General features: G+C 41.7%; 2 protein-coding genes across 7 annotated transcripts in view; both read right to left on the bottom strand.

Moving 5' to 3' along the window:
- Positions 1-12,889, bottom strand: part of CLCC1 (chloride channel CLIC like 1) — a 33,150-nt gene extending 20,261 nt beyond the window's left edge. For 2 of the 4 annotated variants that reach the window (XM_010803167.4, XM_015463736.3), the window contains exon 1: positions 12,730-12,889. The gene's annotated coding sequence lies outside the window, so the exon portion shown is untranslated. The remainder of the gene's footprint in view (positions 1-12,729) is intronic. The other 2 variants (XM_005204116.5, NM_001075784.1) reach the window with 2 other exon arrangements.
- A 3,458-nt stretch (positions 12,890-16,347) lies between these two features.
- The window catches only part of WDR47 (WD repeat domain 47), a 62,416-nt gene continuing 59,879 nt past the window's right edge, over positions 16,348-18,884 (bottom strand). For all 3 annotated transcript variants that reach the window (XM_010803263.3, XM_024990034.2, XM_010803268.3), the window contains one exon: positions 16,348-17,703. In XM_010803263.3, coding sequence (XP_010801565.1) covers positions 17,561-17,703 — 143 coding nt within the window. In that variant the 3' untranslated portion in view covers positions 16,348-17,560. The remainder of the gene's footprint in view (positions 17,704-18,884) is intronic.

Below are 18,884 nucleotides of genomic sequence, written 5' to 3'. Positions count from 1 at the left end.
TTACCTGCTAACAATAGTTTTCAAGGGGGATGGGAACTATATTTGGGGAAGATGAAACCAGAATTAAATGTAGACTCAGTTCAAAAGGAGGCTGAAGTAGAAAAGGATGTTGATCTGAAAGAGTTGTGGCAATGAGACCAGAAACAACCCCCCAGACACATTTTAAAGATTAATTCTAGAGACCTTGGCAGCTGGATGCACGTAGAAGGAAAAAAGGAGAACGATGACAGACAGGGCTGTAAGATTTCAAGGCCCACCATCAACAAAAACGGTGATATCATTAACTTCAAGAAACTGAGAATGAGAATACAGCCTGGGGAAGAGTTCAGCACTCCTTTGTTCAACATTTACAAAATAGCTGCTGGATTCTACGCACTGTCGTGATGGGGCTAACAGGAAGCTAGACCAGTCAGGTCGTCTTTAAGAAACTTACATTCTAGTGGCGGATGACAATAAATTGACAAAAAATTAATTTCAGATAGTTTAAGTCCTATGAGGAAAATAACACAAGATAAAGGTGTAGATGGCCTGGCCTACCCTATACCAGGATCAGCTGCTTCTACTTTACTACTTTGGAAGACATGCTTTTGGGGACTCTCCCTTGGAACTCAGCCACCAGGCTGTGAAAAGGTTAAGTCACCAGGAGACCCCACGTGTCAGGGCACACTGATCTCCCAGTTGGCAGCCAACATCAACAACCAGTCATGTAGGTGAGTCCTCTTGGTGGATCCAGTCCAATCCCTTGATAACTGACTTGGTGATCTGCCACCATCATGTGGGAAAAGATGACTACCCAGCTGAGTCCAACAGAGTCCATAAGCCACAGAATTATGAGATGAGAAAATGGTTGTTTAAAGCCTCTAAACTTTGGGGTGGTTTGTTACACAGTGGTACATAACCACATTATTAGGCAGAAAAATAATGAACTGTAGAAAGATTCAGGAAAAGAAAATTCAGAGAGAGAAGATAGCAAGCATAAAGGCCCAGGTAGGGATTATGTTTGACGTATTCAAAGAATGGGTAAGAAGGCTAGAACAACTGTTTTTTTACACCATGAGGTTGTGCTATGCACATTAACACAGAAATGCACTGCAGAGATTGCTGGTAAATTGGATGAGAAAAGATTCAGGATGATGTCAAGGTTTGTGAACTACGTCTTGTGAATGAGCTGGAGGGGAGAAGGGGAATAGGCCATAGTAACGAGTATGGTTTTTACTTAAGTGTAACAGGAAGTCAGCCACTAGAGAGTTTTAAGCACAAAAATGATACAATCAGGATTACATTTTAAAATCACTGGGGCTGCTATGTGGAAGCAGGAACAGAAGGGCAAAAGCAGAAAACTAGAAAGAAGACATGTGGCAAAGCCCAGCTAACAGGTCACCAAGCACATTACTTCTTCTTTCTGAACACATGGTAACAAGTGGTGTCTTCCAGTTAAGTATGTGACAATTAAGTCCTGGTCAGCACAACAGCAGTGGAAGAAATATGCACCACATCCGTGAAAGCCTCCCTGCTTGAACTTCCATCAGCTGTCCCCCAAGCCCCCACCAGGCAATGGGGAGGACGCTGAGCCCTAGAGGAGGGCAGCTTGACTATGGAAGGAGCTTGGACCCTAAACAACCACATGCAAGGCCACCTATTAAGTGGGAACATGTTTTTTGACTTTCACGTGAATGAAAATTAATTTATTTTAGGGTAAGTCCTAAGATTTGAGGGGTTGGTTTTTTAATACCATCTTGTGCTACTGTAATTAATATAGAAATGCACTGCAGAAATTCTGGTAAATTGGATGTAAGAAGTAAGGACAAGAAAAGATATAGGATGATGTTAAGGTTTGTGACCAGAGCAACAGGGAGAATGGGAAAAGACTGAAGGACACTCAGGTGGGCAGACAACAAGTTCTGATATATCAAGAGCTCTGCTTCAGACACAGTACATTTCAAATGTTTACTGATAACCACATAGAGATGTCCCATCTCTCCTTACCAGTATGGTGGTAAGGAGAGAAGTGGATCTACAGAAATACAGGTGACAGCCTTCAAGATGTAGCTTAGCTATTTCAAATCCTAAAAGATGAAGCTGTTAAAGTGCCACACTCAATATGCCAGCAAATTTGGAAAACTCAGTAGTGGCCACAGGACTGGAAAAGGTCAGTTTACATTCCAATCCCAAAGAAGGGCAATGCCAAAGAATGTTCAAACTACCACACAGCTGCACTCATTTCACCTCCTAGCAAGGTAATGCTCAAAATCCTTCACGTCAGGCTTCAACAGTACATGAATCGAGAACTTCCAGATGTACAAACTGGATTTAGGAAGGCAAAGAAACCAGAAATCAAACTGCCAACATCCACTGGATCATAGAAAAAGAGAATTCCAGAAAAACATCTACTTCTGTTTCACTGACTATGTTAAAGCCTGTCACAGCTTTTGTGTAAGTGAAAGCAAAAGTGAAGTCCCTCAGTCGTGTCCGACTCTTTGCTACCCCATGGACTGTAGCCCACCAGGCTCCTCAGTCCATGGAATTTTCCAGGCATGAGAACTGGAGTACAGTGCCATTTCCTTCTCCAGGGGATCTTCCCAACCCAGGGATCAACCCGAGTCTCCCGCACTGCAGGCAGATGCTTTACCGTGTGGATCACAACAAACTGTGGAAAATTTTTAAAGAGATGGGAATACCAGACCACCTTACCTGCCTCCTGAGAAACCTATATGCAGGTCAAGAAGCAACACTGAATGGAGAGTAACATGGAAACATACATTACCATATGTAAAATAGACAGCCAAAGGGAATTTGCTGTATGACTCAGGGAGCTCAAACTTGGGCTCTGTAACAACTTGGAGGAGTGGGATGGGGAGGGAGGAGACGTATGTATACCTATGGTTGATTAATGTTGATGTTTGGCAGAAACCAACACAATACTGTAAAGCAATTATCCTTCAATTAAAAAAAAACTACAAAAAAAAAGTGAGAACTGGACATGGAACAACGGACTGGTTCAAAATTAGGAAAGGAGAACATCAAGGCTGTATATTGTCACTCTGCTTATTTAACTTATATGCAGAGTACATCATGCGAAATGCCAGGCTGGATGAAGCTCAGGCTGAAATCAAGACTGCCAGGAGAAATATCAATAACCTCAGATATGCAGATGACACCACCCGAACGGCAGAAAGTGAAAAGGAACTAAAGAGCCTCTTGATGAAAGTGAAAGAGGAAGAGTGAAAAAGCTGGCTTAAAGCTCAACAGCGAAAAATGAAATCACGACATTCAGTCCCATGACTTCAAGGCAAATAGATGGGGAAACACTGGAAACAATGAGAGGCTTTATTTTGGGGGGCTCCAAAATCACTGCAGATAGTGACTGCAGCCATGAAATTAAAAGACGCTTGCTCCTTGGAAGAAAAGCTATGACTAACTTAGAGAGCTTATTAAAAAGCAGAGACATTACTTTGCCAACAAAGGTCTGTCTGGTCAAAGCTATGGTTTTTCCAATAGTTACATATGGATGTGAGAGCAGGACCATAAAGAAGGCTGATCGCCGAAGAATTGATGCTTTCGAACTATGGTACTGGAGGAAACTCTTGAGAGTCCCTTGAACAGCAAGGAGATCAATGCAGTCAATCCTAAAGGAAATCAACCCTGAATATTCATTGGAAAGGCTGATGCTGAAGCTGAAGTTCCAATACTTTGGCCACCTGATGTGAAGAGCTGATTCACTGGAAAAGACCCTGATGCTGGGAAAGATTGAGGGCAGGAGGAGAAGGCGATGACACAGGATGAGGTGGTTGGATGGCATCACCGACTCAATGGACACAAGTTTGAGCAAGCTCTGGGAGTTGGTGATGAACAGGGAAGCCTGGCACGCTCTCTGTAGTTCATGGGGTCGCAAAGAGTCGGACACGACTGAGCAACTGAACAGCAAAGATGTAGATGAGATGGATAAACCATGGACTGGCTAAGATCACCACAGGATCTATTATGAAGATAAAAGACTGAGACCTGGAGCATGCCAACACTTGGAGGTTGGAGAGAACAAGCGGATGCTAATAAGAGATGGGTGAGGCAGGAGGAAGACCAGGAGAGGCTGTTATTCCAGAAGCCAAGTGAAGAAAAATGGGAACAGATAACTGTATCAAATGCTGCTGAAAGATCAAGTGATCAGAGGACAACAAAATGACCCCACCTATCAGCAGATAATTGTATTAAACTTTACTGAGCAAGGCCATGCACACCAGAGCAAGACCCAGTTTTCCCCACAGCCAGTCCCTCCCATCAGAAAGCTTATACAAGCCTCTTAGCCTCATCCATCAAAGGGCAAACAGAAGAAGCAAGAACCATAATCCCACAGGAGCTGGAGCAAAAATCACATTACAGAAAGTTAATTAGGATGTAAAAACAGAAAGTTATGTCCCAGATGAAGGGACAAGATAAAACCCCAGAAAAGAAACTAAATGAAGTGGAGATAGGCAACCTTCCAGAAAAAGAATTCAGAATAATGATAGTGAAGATGATCCAGGAGCTCTGAAAACAATGGAGAAGATGCAAGAAATGTTTACCGAAGACCTAGAAGAACTAAAAAACAAAAAACAGAGATGAATAATACATTAGAAGAAATTAATAGCAGAATTACTGAGGCAGAAGAACGGATAAATGACCTGGAGGACAGAATGATGGAAATCACTGCCACGGAACAGAATATAGAGAAAAGAATGAAAAAAAGGAAGACAGCCTAACAGACCTCTGGGACAACATTAAATGCACCAACATTTGCACCATAGGGGTCCGAAAAGAAGAGAGAGAGAAAGGACCTGAGAAAATATTTGAAGAGATAATAGATGAAAACTTCCCTAACATGGGGAAGGAAATAGTCAACCAAGTCCAAGCAGCACAGAGTTTCAAGCAGGACAAACCTAAGGAGGAACACACTGATACATACAGTAATCAAACTGACAAAAATTAAAGACAAAGTTAAAATATTAACAAGGAAAAACAACAAATAACACACAAGAGAATTCCCATAAGGTTATCAGCTGATTTCTCAACAGAAACTCTACAAGCCAGAAGGGAATGGCAGGATATATTGAAAGTGATGAAAGGGAAAAACCTACAACCAAGGATACTCTACCCAGCAAGACTCTCCTTCAAATCTGATGGAGAAATCAAAAGTTTTCCAGACAAGCAAAAGTTAAGAGAATTCAGTACCACCAAAGAAGCTTTACAACAAAAGCTAAAGGAACTTCTTCAGGCAGGAAACACAAGAGAAGGGAAAGACTTACAGAAAATAAACCCAAAAGAATTAAGAAAATGGTAATAGGATCATACATATCAATCACTACCTTAAATTTAAATGGATTAAATGCATCAACCAAAAGACACAGACTGGCTGGGCAGATGCAAACATACATACATGCATTTCCACTTACCACAGCACCCTGCTTGACTTTCCAAATTGTATGTAATTATTTTACACTGGGCTTCTCTGGTGGCTCAGATGGTAAAGAATCCGCCTGCAATACTGGAGATCTGGGTTCAATCCCTGGGTTGGGAAGATTCCCCCGGAGGAGGGCATGGCAACCCACTCCAGTATTCTTACCTGGACAGAGGAGCTTGGCAGGATCCATGGGGTCACAAAGAGTTGGATACAACTGAGTGACTAAGCACAGCACATGTTCCCATTATGGCTTGCAATTGTAATTATCTTTTTTTTTGGTCTGGCTATTGATTGTGAAAACTGATAACCATCTTTTACTATTGTGATTATGTAACTAGTACTCAATACCACTGTATCATGATTGGTCAACAGGAAAATAATAGAATTCTGTATCACCAAAACTACCATTTAATAGAAAAACCTTTAATCGCTTTTTAAAATCCTGATGCATAGCAGAATTATCTTGAAATTTTTTTGAAAAATACAAATGCTCAGGTATTGCTTTTTTTTTTTTCCCCCAGAGCTCCAGATGTTTTTAACTAGCAGCCATGTTTATTTTAAAAACTGGACCATATGATGATCTTTTACTTTTATCTAGTTTTACTTTCTCTATTTCATATTCAGTGCTCCCATTTCATTTAGATTATGTTTTCCAATTTCTCCATCTTTTTTTTGATGTTTTTTCTGAAGCCTTTAGCAAGCACAGAAAAGCTTTTGTATTTATATTTATATATTTGGAGAAGGAAATGGCGACCCACTCCAGTATTCTTGCCTGGAGAATCCCAGGGACAGTGGAGCCTGGTGGGCTGCCGTCTATGGGGTCACACAGAGTCGGACACAACTGAAGCGACTTAGCAGCAGCATAGTATAGCATAATATATGTATATTATACTATACTAAATAGTATGCATAATATATATATTTTAGAAAACTTATTAATTTTGCCTAACTAAAAAATTTTTTGACATTTTGATTCCACTCATTTGACTTAGTATGAATAGAATGCTAGATTTCTAATTTTAAAAAATAGATATGCAACAAGGGTTTACGGTATAGCACAGGGACCTATAGTCAATATCTTGTAATAATCTATAATGGAAAATAATCTGAAAAATAACATATGTGTATATGTGTAATGAATCACCTTGTTGTGCACCTGAAACACTGTAAGTCAGCTATACTTCAATAAAATATATATATTCAGAAAAAAAAAACAACTCGGACACTGCAACTCACAGGAGCATCCTGGCTGGTGACACACTGCTGTGCTGAGCTGATGAAACCCCTGGCCTCCATGAGGACACAAAAGCGCTGCACTCTCCCCCACAGACTTGCCCTGTCTGTCTCTTCATTTGGCTGATCTTCGTCTATATTCTTTATAATATAACCATTAACTGTAGTGCTTTCAGTCATTTTAGTGAATCATCCAATCTGATGGGGTTGTGGGAAGCACTCAATCTATAGTTAGTTGGTCAAAAGTACAGGTGGCCTCTAAGACCTGCATCTTATGTGGGGAAAGTCTTGTAACCTTATCTTGTGGGGTGTACACTAACTCTGGATAGGCAGTGTCAGAACTAAACTGGCGGACACCCAGTCTGAGAGAACTGGTATCAAAACAGACCCCTTTGAGTATTCAGCACAGTGCTGACCAATGCACGCATAAGATGAAAGTAGCTGAGGCCTGAGAAAGAACCACAGAAAGAATTCAATGCAAAAATAAAGAATAAAAAGAAATAAGAAAACATGTAATAGGGAAGATGATAAAACCAAAACTTGGTTCTTTGAAATGATGAATAAAACTGATAACCCTATATATAATAAGATTAACGAAGAAAAAGAGAAGGCCCCCAAAACCAGTATCAAAGAATGAAAACTCATTCATGATTAAAAGAAAACATTTAGCAAACCAAGAATAAAAGAAACTTTGTCAGAGTACTATAGCAAGCACTACACTTGGTAAATACTGAGACCCTTCCTTCTGCGATCAGGAATGAGACAAGGGAAAAGGTGCTGGAGGGCATCTAGGACACTGGCAATGTCCTACTCCTTAACCCGGACAGTAATTACATAGGTGCTTGCTTTTTAGTAACTTGCTAAGGTGAACATAACCCACTCCAGTATTCTTGCCTGGAGAATCCCAATGGCCGGAGGAGCCTGGTGGGCCACAGTCCACGGGGTTGCAAAGAGTTGAACATGACTGAGCGACTATATATACGTATGTATACATTATATATATGTGCACATTTTTTCCCTCTGTAAAGAGTATTGAGCATATGTATAAATCAATTTCATGTAGCTAACATGAAAGTGAGATAATTTAAACTAGTTTTGATAAATAATCTCAAAATTAATATTACCCTAGCTTAAAAGGTGGAGAAGGCAATGGCACCCCACTCCAGTACTGTTGCCTGGAAAATCCCATGGACAGAGGAGCCTGGTAGGCTGCAGTCCATGGGGTCTCGAAGAGTCGGACACGACTGAGCGACTTCACTTTCACTTTTCACTTTCATGCATTGGGGAAGGAAATGGCAACCCACTCCAGTGTTCTTGCCTGGAGAATCCCAGGGACGGGGGAGCCTGGTGGGCTGCCGTCTATGGGGTCGTACAGAGTTGGACACGACTGAAGCAACTTAGCAGCAGCAGCAAGCTGAACATTTGTATTTTACACACTTTTCTGTACGTATGTCTATTTCACATTTTACAAAAGGTTTTTTCCCCGCTATGGGAAAGACTAATTAAGCTACTGTTATGACCTAAACTATATCCCTCCATCCAAATTCGTATGTTGAAGTCCTAACCCCCAGTTCCTCAGAATATTTGAAGGCAGGATCTCTAAACAGGTGATTAAGTTAAAATGAGGTTATTAGCATGAGCCCTACTCCACTATGACTTGCGTCCTTATAAGAGGAAATCTGGACACAGGCAGGTCCGAGGGAGAATGACATGAAGACACAAAGAGAAGATGGCCACCTGCAAGCCAGAGAGACTACAGGAAACCCACTCTGCAGACACCTTGACCTTGGATTTGTAGCCTCCAAAACTGAGAAAAATTTCTGTCGTCTAAGCTGCCCAGTCTGGGGTACTCTGTCATGGTAGCCCTAGCAAACTAACACGAATTTCTTCAGACATAAAAAAACAAAGTCAAAAACGCACAGACTCTTGATATGTTAAAGAAGTTTACCTGCAATGAGGCAAGGTATGACTAAAAGAACCAAGGAGTATGAGGACTAATCAAGTATACTGATAAACTTAATAAACAACTGAGAGTTTTTGGAAAAAACTAACTTTTTATGTTTAAAAATGTGAAGTCAAAACACTAGATAACAATAATGATGGGAAAGGCATCCTAAGATCCCTCTGACGCTCCAGAGATACTTAGAAATACTGGATAACTGTATACTTTATTAGGGAAAAAAAGAGTTAAGCTAAGGAATAAAGCCTTGAGAAGATTCAAATATAAAAGAGGAGACTCAAGACTAATGACAGTAATAGAAGGCAAGCTAAAAACATGCAAAGTGTAGAAGCCAAGAGGGGCTTAATCTGAAGGAGGTGTTAGTCAACTATATTAAGTACTCCAGAGAAGCTGAGAAAAAGAAAGTCTGAAAAAAGTCACTGGATTGGTTAATTAGTTGGTCATCTGTGAAATGACTTTCATAAAATGACGAAGAGCCTAATTCTAAGCAGTTAAGAACTAAGTAGGTGAACAGAAAACACACTTGTGGTTGCCGACGGGAAGGGGGTGGGAGAGGGATGGAATGGGAGTTTGGGGTTAGCAGTTGCAAGCTGCTATATCTGAAATGGATAAACCACAAGGTCCTACTCTATAGCACAGAGCACTATATTCAGTATCCTATGATAAACCATAATGGAAAAGAAAAAAGTGTGTACATATATACGTATAACTGAATCACTCTTCTGTAGAGCAGAAACCAACACAACAATGTAAATCAACCATTTTCAATGAGAATAAAAGAACTAAGGAATTCCCTGGCAGTCCAGTGATTAGGACTCTGCACTTTCATTGCCATGGGCCGGGGATAAATCCCTGGTTAAGGAACTGCTGCTGCTACTGCTGCTAAGTCGCTTCAGTCGTGTCCGACTCTGTGCGACCCCACAGACGGCAGCCCACCAGGCTCCCCCGTCCCTGGGATTCTCCAGACAAGAACACTGGAGTGGGTTGCCATTTCCTTCTCCAATGCATGAAAGTGAAAAGTCAAAGTGAAGTCGCTCAGTCGTGTCTGACTCTTAGCGACTTCATGGACTGCAGTCTACGAGGCTCCTCTGTCCATGGGATTTTCCAGGCAAGAGTACTGGAGTGGGGTGCCGTTGCCTCCCCCGGTTAAGGAACTAAGATCCATCAAACTGCAAGGCGTGAGTAAAGAAAAAAAAAAGAACTAAGGGTAGCTGACAATGACAGTCTGAACTGAGCAGAGATTCAGAAAAGACAGCAGTGTAAATCAAGGCTACACTTAATGATTTTCATAGGCAACAAGGTTTTACATGACTTCATCAATAGAGCTTTTCTGGTAGGACAGTTTGCCACCTGGGAGGCAGGTTTGATCCCTGGATCAGGAAGATCCCCTGGAGAAGGAAATGGCATCCCATTCCAGTATTCTTGCCTGGAAAATTCCATGGGCAGAGGAGCAGGCTACAGTCCATAAGGCCACAAAGAACTGGACACAACTGAGTGACTGAGCACATCAATAGAAATGAATAAGGAAGAATGGAAATAAAGGCTCGAAAGCAAAAAGAGAAGCTCAGGGTTCACATTGTGACTATTAAGAGGACAGAGAAAAAGACCACTGGAAAATCCGGACTGTCTCTGTGTGCACAGGCTGGGATGGAGAATGGAGATTTGGAAAAATAGGAGGCATTCCGCAAAGGGAGATAAATCAAAAAACTGTCAAACAGCTGAGTTTTGACTATGAACCCCACAAGGTAATACTCTTGGCAGCTATGCTATTTTCTCCAATAATGATCAGCAGCCCTAGGGGTACGGGTTAGCAATGCAGAAATGATAAAAGACCAGGAGGTGAAGCAGAATAATGGAAGCAGCTGCCAAGTCAAGCCCTTCTGCCAAACCCCTCCGGTCCCTGACTTCTCCTTGAGAAATCTCACAGGTGATCTCACACGTCCTCCATACAAAGCCACATCCAAGCCTGGTGGAGATCTTGTTAAGAAACAGATTCTGATTGAGTAAATCTGAGGTGGGCATGAGCCTCTACACTTCTAACAAGCTCCCAGTGATGGCAGAGATGTTGGCCTGCACACTACACTATGAGTGCAAAGAGTGAAGTCAAAGTGTTAGACGTTCAGGCGTGTCCAACTCTGCAACCCCGTGAGCTGCAGCCCTTCAGGCTCCTCTGTCCAAGGGATTCTCCAGGCAAGAATACTGGAGTGGGTTGCCATGTCCTCCTCCAGGGGATCTTCCCAACCTAGGAATTGAACCCAGGTCTCCTGCATTGCAGAGAGATTCTTTACCATCTCACTCAAAGTGTTAAGGAAAAGTACCTTATGTTGGTTTAGTTCAGTGGCACTATCTGTGATTCTACTATTTGTCAATAATCAGTCTCTCTCCAGAGAAGGAAATGGCAACCCACTCCAGTATTCTTGCCTGGAGAATCCTGTGGATGGAGGAGCCTGGTGGGCTGCTGTCCACAGGGTCGCACAGAGTCAGACACGACTAAAGTGACTTAGCATGCATGCATGCATGGGAGATGGAAATGGCAACCCTCTCTAGTATTCTTGCCTGGAGAATCCCAGGGACGGAGGAGCCTGGTGGGCTGCCGACTATGGGGTCACACGGAGTGGGACATGACTGAAGTGACTTAGCAGCAGCAGCAGTCTCTCTCCCCTAGTTTTTATTTTTTTTTAATCAATTTTTTCATCTGTCAGTATTTTGACACTTATAACGTCAAAGTTGTTAAATAATAGTAGCAAGTTTGACGCTTATAACGTCAAAGTTGTTAAATAATAGTACAAGTATTTGATTATGTGCCAAAACCTGTTACATTCATTCATTTAATTCTCACAAGAACTCTTAGAAGTAGTACTATTGTTATCTTCATTTTACAGAATAGAAAAACAAGTAACTTGCCCAAGGCCACTCAGCTATTATGTGGCCCAACGCAGACTAAACAGTCCATGGAATTCTCCAGGCCAGAATACTGGAGTGAGTAGCCTTTCCTTTCTCCAGGGAATCTTCCCAACCCAGGAATCAAACCCAGGTCTCCCGCACTGCAGGCGGATTCTTTACCAGCTGAACCACAAGGGAAATCCAAGAATAAACCTGGAGTGGGTAGCCTACCCCTTCTCCAGAGGTTCCTCCTGACCTAGGAATCAAACCGGGGTTTCCTGCATTGCAGGCGGATTCTTTACCAACTGAGCTATCAGGGAAGCCCTCCAACCCATACTGGCTCTACCTAAAAACTGCCTCTCCAGAGCAGGATGCCAAAGGTCCTGAGGGGCTATTCTGAGAAGGCGGAGAGGAACTGCAGGATCCCATCCCTACAAAGTGGGAAATGCAGAGTGGGCTCTAACAGGAGGTACTAGACTGGGCAGCTATCAACAAAGAGATCTCCAAAGAGATTGCCAGCCACTGAGTGGAAATCGGCATAAAAGAGGAGCATCTGATTTCAACGAGTTTACACGTGAAATGAGTGAGAAAATTAACGTGGATATTAGAGTCAACTGAAGGGCATAGGAATCAGGGGGTTGCAATTTAGTTCGCGTGCATTTGTGCAGCTTCCTGGAACTGTGGTTCTCAAACTTGAGAGCATTTCTAACAGTTCTTAGATGAGGACGACGATGATAGTAATGATGATAAAGCTAGTCTGGGGACCACGCCTTCATAACCACCATCACAGTGAAAAATGTCATTGTTTTTCACCACCCAGTCATAAATATTCATCTCTAATTTTAACATTCAAATTAATTTGGAGTTTTTGAAAACTTAACTACAACCAAATCCGAGCCATTCTGCTGACGGTATTCGTTCAGATTGTTTTTAAAGTTTTCAGAGATAACTGAAGCCAACAAAAGTCAACGTTTGCTCGCGTCTCGTTTTGCGCGTCTTGCCCCTTTTCCCGAGGACGCCCTTCGAAGCGCGTAAAGTGAGAGCAACCGCGCGGCAACCGGAGTTAAGGCCGCCAACTGGCCGGTAAGATAAGGGGGCAGGTCGCTCGCCCACCCCGGTCGACGCCGCGCTCCGAAGTCCCCCGCAGGCCCCGACAGCGCCCCTGGCCTCGCCTGCGCCGCCGCCTGCGGAACCCGCCCGCTGCACAAACGCAACCCACCTCGCGGACTCACGTCTCGGGTCGCCCGCCTGCCTCTCCGGGAAGACAGATAACAGACTTGGCAGCTAGCGAAGATGGCCAGCCGCCCGGCAAGCCGCCGAGCACCTCAGCTGGGGGCCTGCCTGGCGCGCGTCCTCATCGATTCGCTCGGCCGGCGGCTGAACGTCCTTCCCGGACGCGTGGCTGATTGGCCCGTCAAGGGGGCGGGGCCGACCTCCGTCGGCCTGCTTTAGGCCTGCGTTTCTTGATCCTCATAAGCTGAACTCTCCAAGTGAAATCTTACTTCGAAGCCAAATATATTAAACGGGTACGAAGCATATTTTCTTATCCATTTATTTTCCTCTAAGTTCTAGAATATTAAGTATTCTTAATATTCTTGCAATAAAACCCATAAATCTGTTCTGAGCATAATTTTTTTAATGGGGCATAATTAATGACAACAGTAGTCCTGTAGTATTGGGTCTGGGGAAGGGTTGGGGAGTGCACGCTTTGTGGTAATTGGAAATACTAAGTTTTGCTTTGATTTTGTCCTTAAGTACTGGCCTTGCAGGTTCAGAAAATTCTCCAAAGAAGAAGTAATGAATTTTACACATTAGGAGGAATGAGAGGTGTACATAAGGTTATGGGCAGCAAATTTCAAAGTATGTTAAAATTTGGCATATTATGTAGTACACTTGAGTGTGTGTGTTGCTTTTCACAATTTTTTTTAAACTAAAATACACCTGACACAAAATTTATCATCTTAACCGTTTTTAAGAGTAGAATTGTCATTAAGGACATTTATATTGTTGTGCAAGTATGACCACCACCCATCTCCATAAATCTTTTAATCCTGCAAAACTGAAACTCTGTGCACCTTGTAAAATTCATTATTTCCTCTTTGCCCAGGGCAACCACCAAAGATACTCATCTCTATGAATTTGTCTACTCCAGGTACCTTGAGTGGAATCATATAATATTTGTCTTTCTGTAACTGGCCTATTTCACTTAGCATAATATCCTCAAGAATCAACCACATTATAATATGTATCAAAATGTCCTTCCTTTTTAAAGGCTGAAATTATTCCATTGTATTGTATACCACAGCTTATTTATCTGTTAGACTCCAGTTTCTTTCACCTTTTGGCTCTTATAATGCTGCTATGAACATCAGTGTACAATATCTCTTTGTGACCCCGATTTCAATTATTTTGAGCATCAGTTCAGTCGCTCAGTCGTGTCTGACTCTTTGCGACCCCATGAATCGCAGCACGCCAGGCCTCCCTGTCCATCACCAACTCCCGGAGTTCACTCAGACTCGCGTCCTTCGAGTCAGTGATGCTACCCAGCCATCTCATCCTCTGTCGTCCCCTTCTCCTCCTGCCCCCAATCCCTCCCAGTATCAGAGTCTTTTCCAATGAGTCAACTCTTCGCATGAGGTGGCCAAAGTACTGGAGTTTCAGCTTTAGCATCATTCCTTCCAAAGAAATCCCAGGGCTGATCTCCTTCAGAATGGACTGGTTGGCTCTCCTTGCAGCCCAAGGGACTCTCATGAGAGTCTTCTCCAACACCACAGTTCAAAAGCATCAATTCTTCGGCACTCAGCCTTCTTCACAGTCCAACTCTCACATCCATACATGACCACAGGAAAAACCATAGCCTTGACTAGAAGGGCCTTTGTTGGAAAACTAATGTCTCTGCTTTTGAATATGCTATCTAGGTTGGTCATAACTTTCCTTCCAAGGAGTAAGCGTCTTTTAATTTCATGGCTGCAGTCACCATCTGCAGTGATTTTGGAGCCCCCAAAAATAAAGTCTGACATGGTTTCCACTGTTTCCCCATCTATTTGCCATGAAGTGATGGGACCGGATGCCATGATCTTCGTTTTCTGAATGTTGAGCTTTAAGCCAACTTTTTCACTCTCCACTTTCACTTTCATCAAGAGGCTTTTTAGTTCTTCTTCACTTTCTGCCATAAGGGTGATGTCATCTGCACATCTGAGGTTATTATTTCTCCCGGCAATCTTGATTCCAGCTTGTGCTTCTTCCAGCCCAGCGTTTCTCATGATATACTCTGCAGTGTGGCCAAAAAACAAAAACAAGTAGGTTGTGGAGAATTCGGAACTCTTTCGGAACAGAATTAGTTTGATCCCACTTAGAGGTAAGTGGGATTGCTGGATTAAACAGTAATTCTGTTTTTCATTTTTTGAGGAACCACCATACTGTTTTCCACAATGGCTGCACCATTTTGTATTCCCTTCAACAGTGCACAAGAGTTCCAATTTCTCCACAACCTACTTGTTTTTGTTTTTTGGCCACACCACGTAGCATGTGTGATCTTAGTTCCTGCATCAGGGATCAAACCTGTACCCCCTGCATTGGGAGCACAGCCTCAACCACTAAACCACCAGGGAAGTCCCTATTATTATTTTTTTTTTGATAGTGGATCTCCTACTGGGTGTGAGGCGGTTTTCAGTTGCATTTCCCTAATGATTAGTGATAGAGTATCTTTTCACATGCTTATTGGCCATTTGTCTGTCATCTTTGAAGAAATGTCTATTCAAGTCTTTTGCCCATTTTTAAATTAATTTTTGATAGGAGACCTTTATATATTCTGAATATTAATCCATTATCAGACATGACTTGCAAGTATTTTCTCTGATTTCATGGGAAATACCCTTTCACTGTTATGTCTTTTAGCTTATCTCAATTTTTAAAAACACTTAAACATTTAAAAAATGAAATTTGGGTAATTCCCTGAAATCCAGTGGTTAAGACTCAGCACATTCATTGTCGTGACACAGGTTCAATCCCTGGTCGGGGGACTATGATCCCACAAGCTGCATGGCATGGCCAAAAAAATAAAAATGAAACTTGAATCAGACCTCTGAAGCTTCTGCCAGGGAGAAATCAAGGTCTGTACCACCCTCCCATTCCCACTCTCCTTCCATGAACCCCCCAACTAAGGAGTCAGAGAATGTAGATACTCCAGTTCTCTTTTCTCACATGAAGCTTCTCACATTTACTTCCATGCAGAAGACAGTGAGGATGCACAGAAAAAATGACATATAACCAGATAGCTATTGAAATAAGGTAACTTTTAGTGCTTATTGTCTAATGCACTGCAAAGGGAAAACGAATACCCAACATACTGGAAGATCTTCAAGTTTTCTCCCTGACAGTGATGGAGGTAGAAGACATAATTTTATGAACACTTTTTACCATGAAGTTGATCTGGTTTACCTCAAGAAACTGCCCCCCCTTTTATTCCTACTTTTAAACTTAACACTAATGACCTGCTATAATATCTAGAATGTGTAGTACTAAGTATGAAAGTACACTAAAGGAGACTGGCCTGTTTTTAGCAAAATTCTCTTCTGCATACCTGAGAGGTAGGAAAACGGTACTATTGAATAGCCACAAACTAATCAGATTTTGTTTCTAAAGTACTCAGTTCAGTGTAGCTGCAATCTAACTTAGAATTTATACATTTTGCCTGGCTTTTATTAATCAACTTTCACAGTATATTCAGGGTAGAAAGTTCTCTAGATAGTGAATAAAAGAAAAGACACAAAAGTTGCCAAGTAAACTGGAGAAACAGCATTCTAGACTTAAAACCAGAGACACTGAGAGACAGGAATAGTTTAGGTGTGAAGAGGTCTTTATTGAAATAATAGCACAGTTACACTTCTAATACCTTTTCCACTTGTATACAATAGATTAAAAATGCTTGCTACATACAGTGCACAGACAGTTCAATAATTAGAACCAACTCAAATGCATTTAAAATAAATAGCCTATTTAATAATTTAAAGTAAATTACTGTACAATATGAAAATAAAGGTACATAAATGTTAGGATCTACAATACCATAGAAATAAAACCATTATTCTGAATTACACAAAACAGTGCAAGAAAAAAAGTCCAAATAAGCTTTTGGAGTGCAAAATTTAAATTTCCCATTTTAAATTATCATGCAGACATAGCATTTCAAGCCATGCTATAGTCTATGGCAAAGTCTTAAATTTTTAAGAGGAAAAATGCTAGCCAGTAAATTTACTGTACCGTCAAGTTCTGCATCACATAACGCTGCTGCTCTGCCTACAGTACAGTTTAGAAGGGAGGTATCTTGTTGCATTCAAAAAATTGAAATGAACAAGTTTCTGAAGCAAACACGTTTACCTTTTAAGCCTGAAACAAAATAATATGACAAAGTAATAATTATATCCCTGGGTTTAAGAAAAAAGAAAAGGCCTATACCACATAATGCACTAAGAAGCAGTTTTCCATCCATTTTAAAACTCCATAATGATCCTTAGTTAAAGTAACAATGTAACTCTGGAGAGACATAAAATTCTGACCTCTAGCTGAAAAGTGATACAGTATCCTCAGGGGTTGTGAGAAAAGCAAAAGTAATTTCTGAATACCTATGTTTAATCTGTGTAGAACTTGGTTGCGTTACATGTAGTAATATGCTTAAAGTATAGTTCAGTTTCAGTATGTATATAAAACTGTTATTTAGGCAAAGATCAAGGAATGCATTTAATACTAAACCGAACACACATCATCCACCTTGACTTTGAGTGCACACTGACAACATAAGAGCTCTTCCGCAGACTTTGGCAACAAGACTACATACAGCAGGTCACAGCAGCACGAGCTCACGTGGAAGACTCAAAGCACTGCAGAATAACACCACCCAACAGCTCCTATCACAGGGGTACATGGTAATAAGGGGCCTCCTCGTGCTAAGCCACTTTCCAGGTCAACCCATGTTCTTCAGCTTCGTAATGTTCACAACTCAGTAGTCTTAAGTCTCTGCTTTCACTGCATAGATTGACAGTGGCTGTACTCTATCCATTGTAAGTCCAGAGGGTTACAGTTCTGTCTGCAGAGGATGACAGGAAGGAAAGATCCTGGGTGTGCCATCTGCACTGAATCACTTTGTCTTTGTGTTCCCCCACCACCATTATAGGAAGCTGTTTGGTGAGGTCTCCTAAATTAAAGAAAAGAGATTTGATTTACATTACAGAATATGTATAGATTTCATAGGTCTCCTATTACTTTAAGACACTACAGTATATAAAAGCCTAACACATTAATATAGTACACTGAAAAGTTTAAACAGTTTAAATTACTGAAGACCTAATTACATGAGCAGTATTTGGTAACACCTGCACAGCAACATGACACAGCTGCCACTGTCTCCCTGAAACTCTCTCACTCTTCCTATCTCCTCGACTTCAGTGCCACTACACCCCAGTCTCCTTTGATGACTGCCCTCTTCTTCCTGACTTAAATTCTGGTGAATCCTAGCAGTCAGCTTTCAAATTTGTTTCCTTTCTACCTCACCTGCTACGAAATTTCATCCAGTACCATGCTACCATAGCCATTTAGATACTTACACCATCCATGCATATTTCATCACCAACCTTGACTTCTCATCTGAGCTTCAGGCTGGTATACAAGTAGCTATTTGACATCTCATTTGATTGCCTTACCAGTCATCTTAAGTTTAACTTGTTTAAAGCAAACTCTTGATTTTCTTGCCTAAACCTGTCTCTCTCCCTACCTGTCTTCCTCATCTCAATTAATGGTACCATCTGCTTTGCTCATGCCAAAAACCTAGGAATCAGCACTGATTGCTTTTTTCCCTCCCTGCCCAAATCTAACGGAAACAAATTAAAATACATTCCTAATTCAGTCACTTCTTACTATTATACCTCCCCGTCTACAACCCTAGTCCAAGCCACCATCATCTCCCATGGAACTGGTCCAGTTGCTTTCTCACTAATATTTATACTTATAATCCACTGTCCCTATAACTCAAAATTATTTTTTAAAATTTCAGACCGTATCACTCCCTGTTTTAAATCTTGCAAAGGATTCTTATTCTGCTTTTTAAAATGCCTACAAAACCCTGCCTCTGATTTATTCTCCTGCCTCTCTTTCCTTTGGTTCACTAAATTCCAGCCACACTGGTTTCCTGTAGTGTCATGATTAAACCAAACCCATTCCTGCCTCAGCACCTTAACCTATGGTCTGTTCCTAGGGTCCTGGCATGGCTTGTCCTTCTCATCAGGTCTCTGTGCAAATGGCACTTCTTGGTGAGACCTGCTCTAGCCTGTCTAGCATAGGTTTCCCCTGTCTACCTTGTTACTTTCTCTAACCTTGATA

The sequence above is a fragment of the Bos taurus genome, chromosome 3 (assembly GCF_002263795.3).
Source record: "Bos taurus isolate L1 Dominette 01449 registration number 42190680 breed Hereford chromosome 3, ARS-UCD2.0, whole genome shotgun sequence".
NCBI lineage: Eukaryota > Metazoa > Chordata > Mammalia > Artiodactyla > Bovidae > Bos > Bos taurus.
Note: the sequence above shows the minus strand (reverse complement) of the source record. Positions and strands in the feature narration are given on the sequence as shown.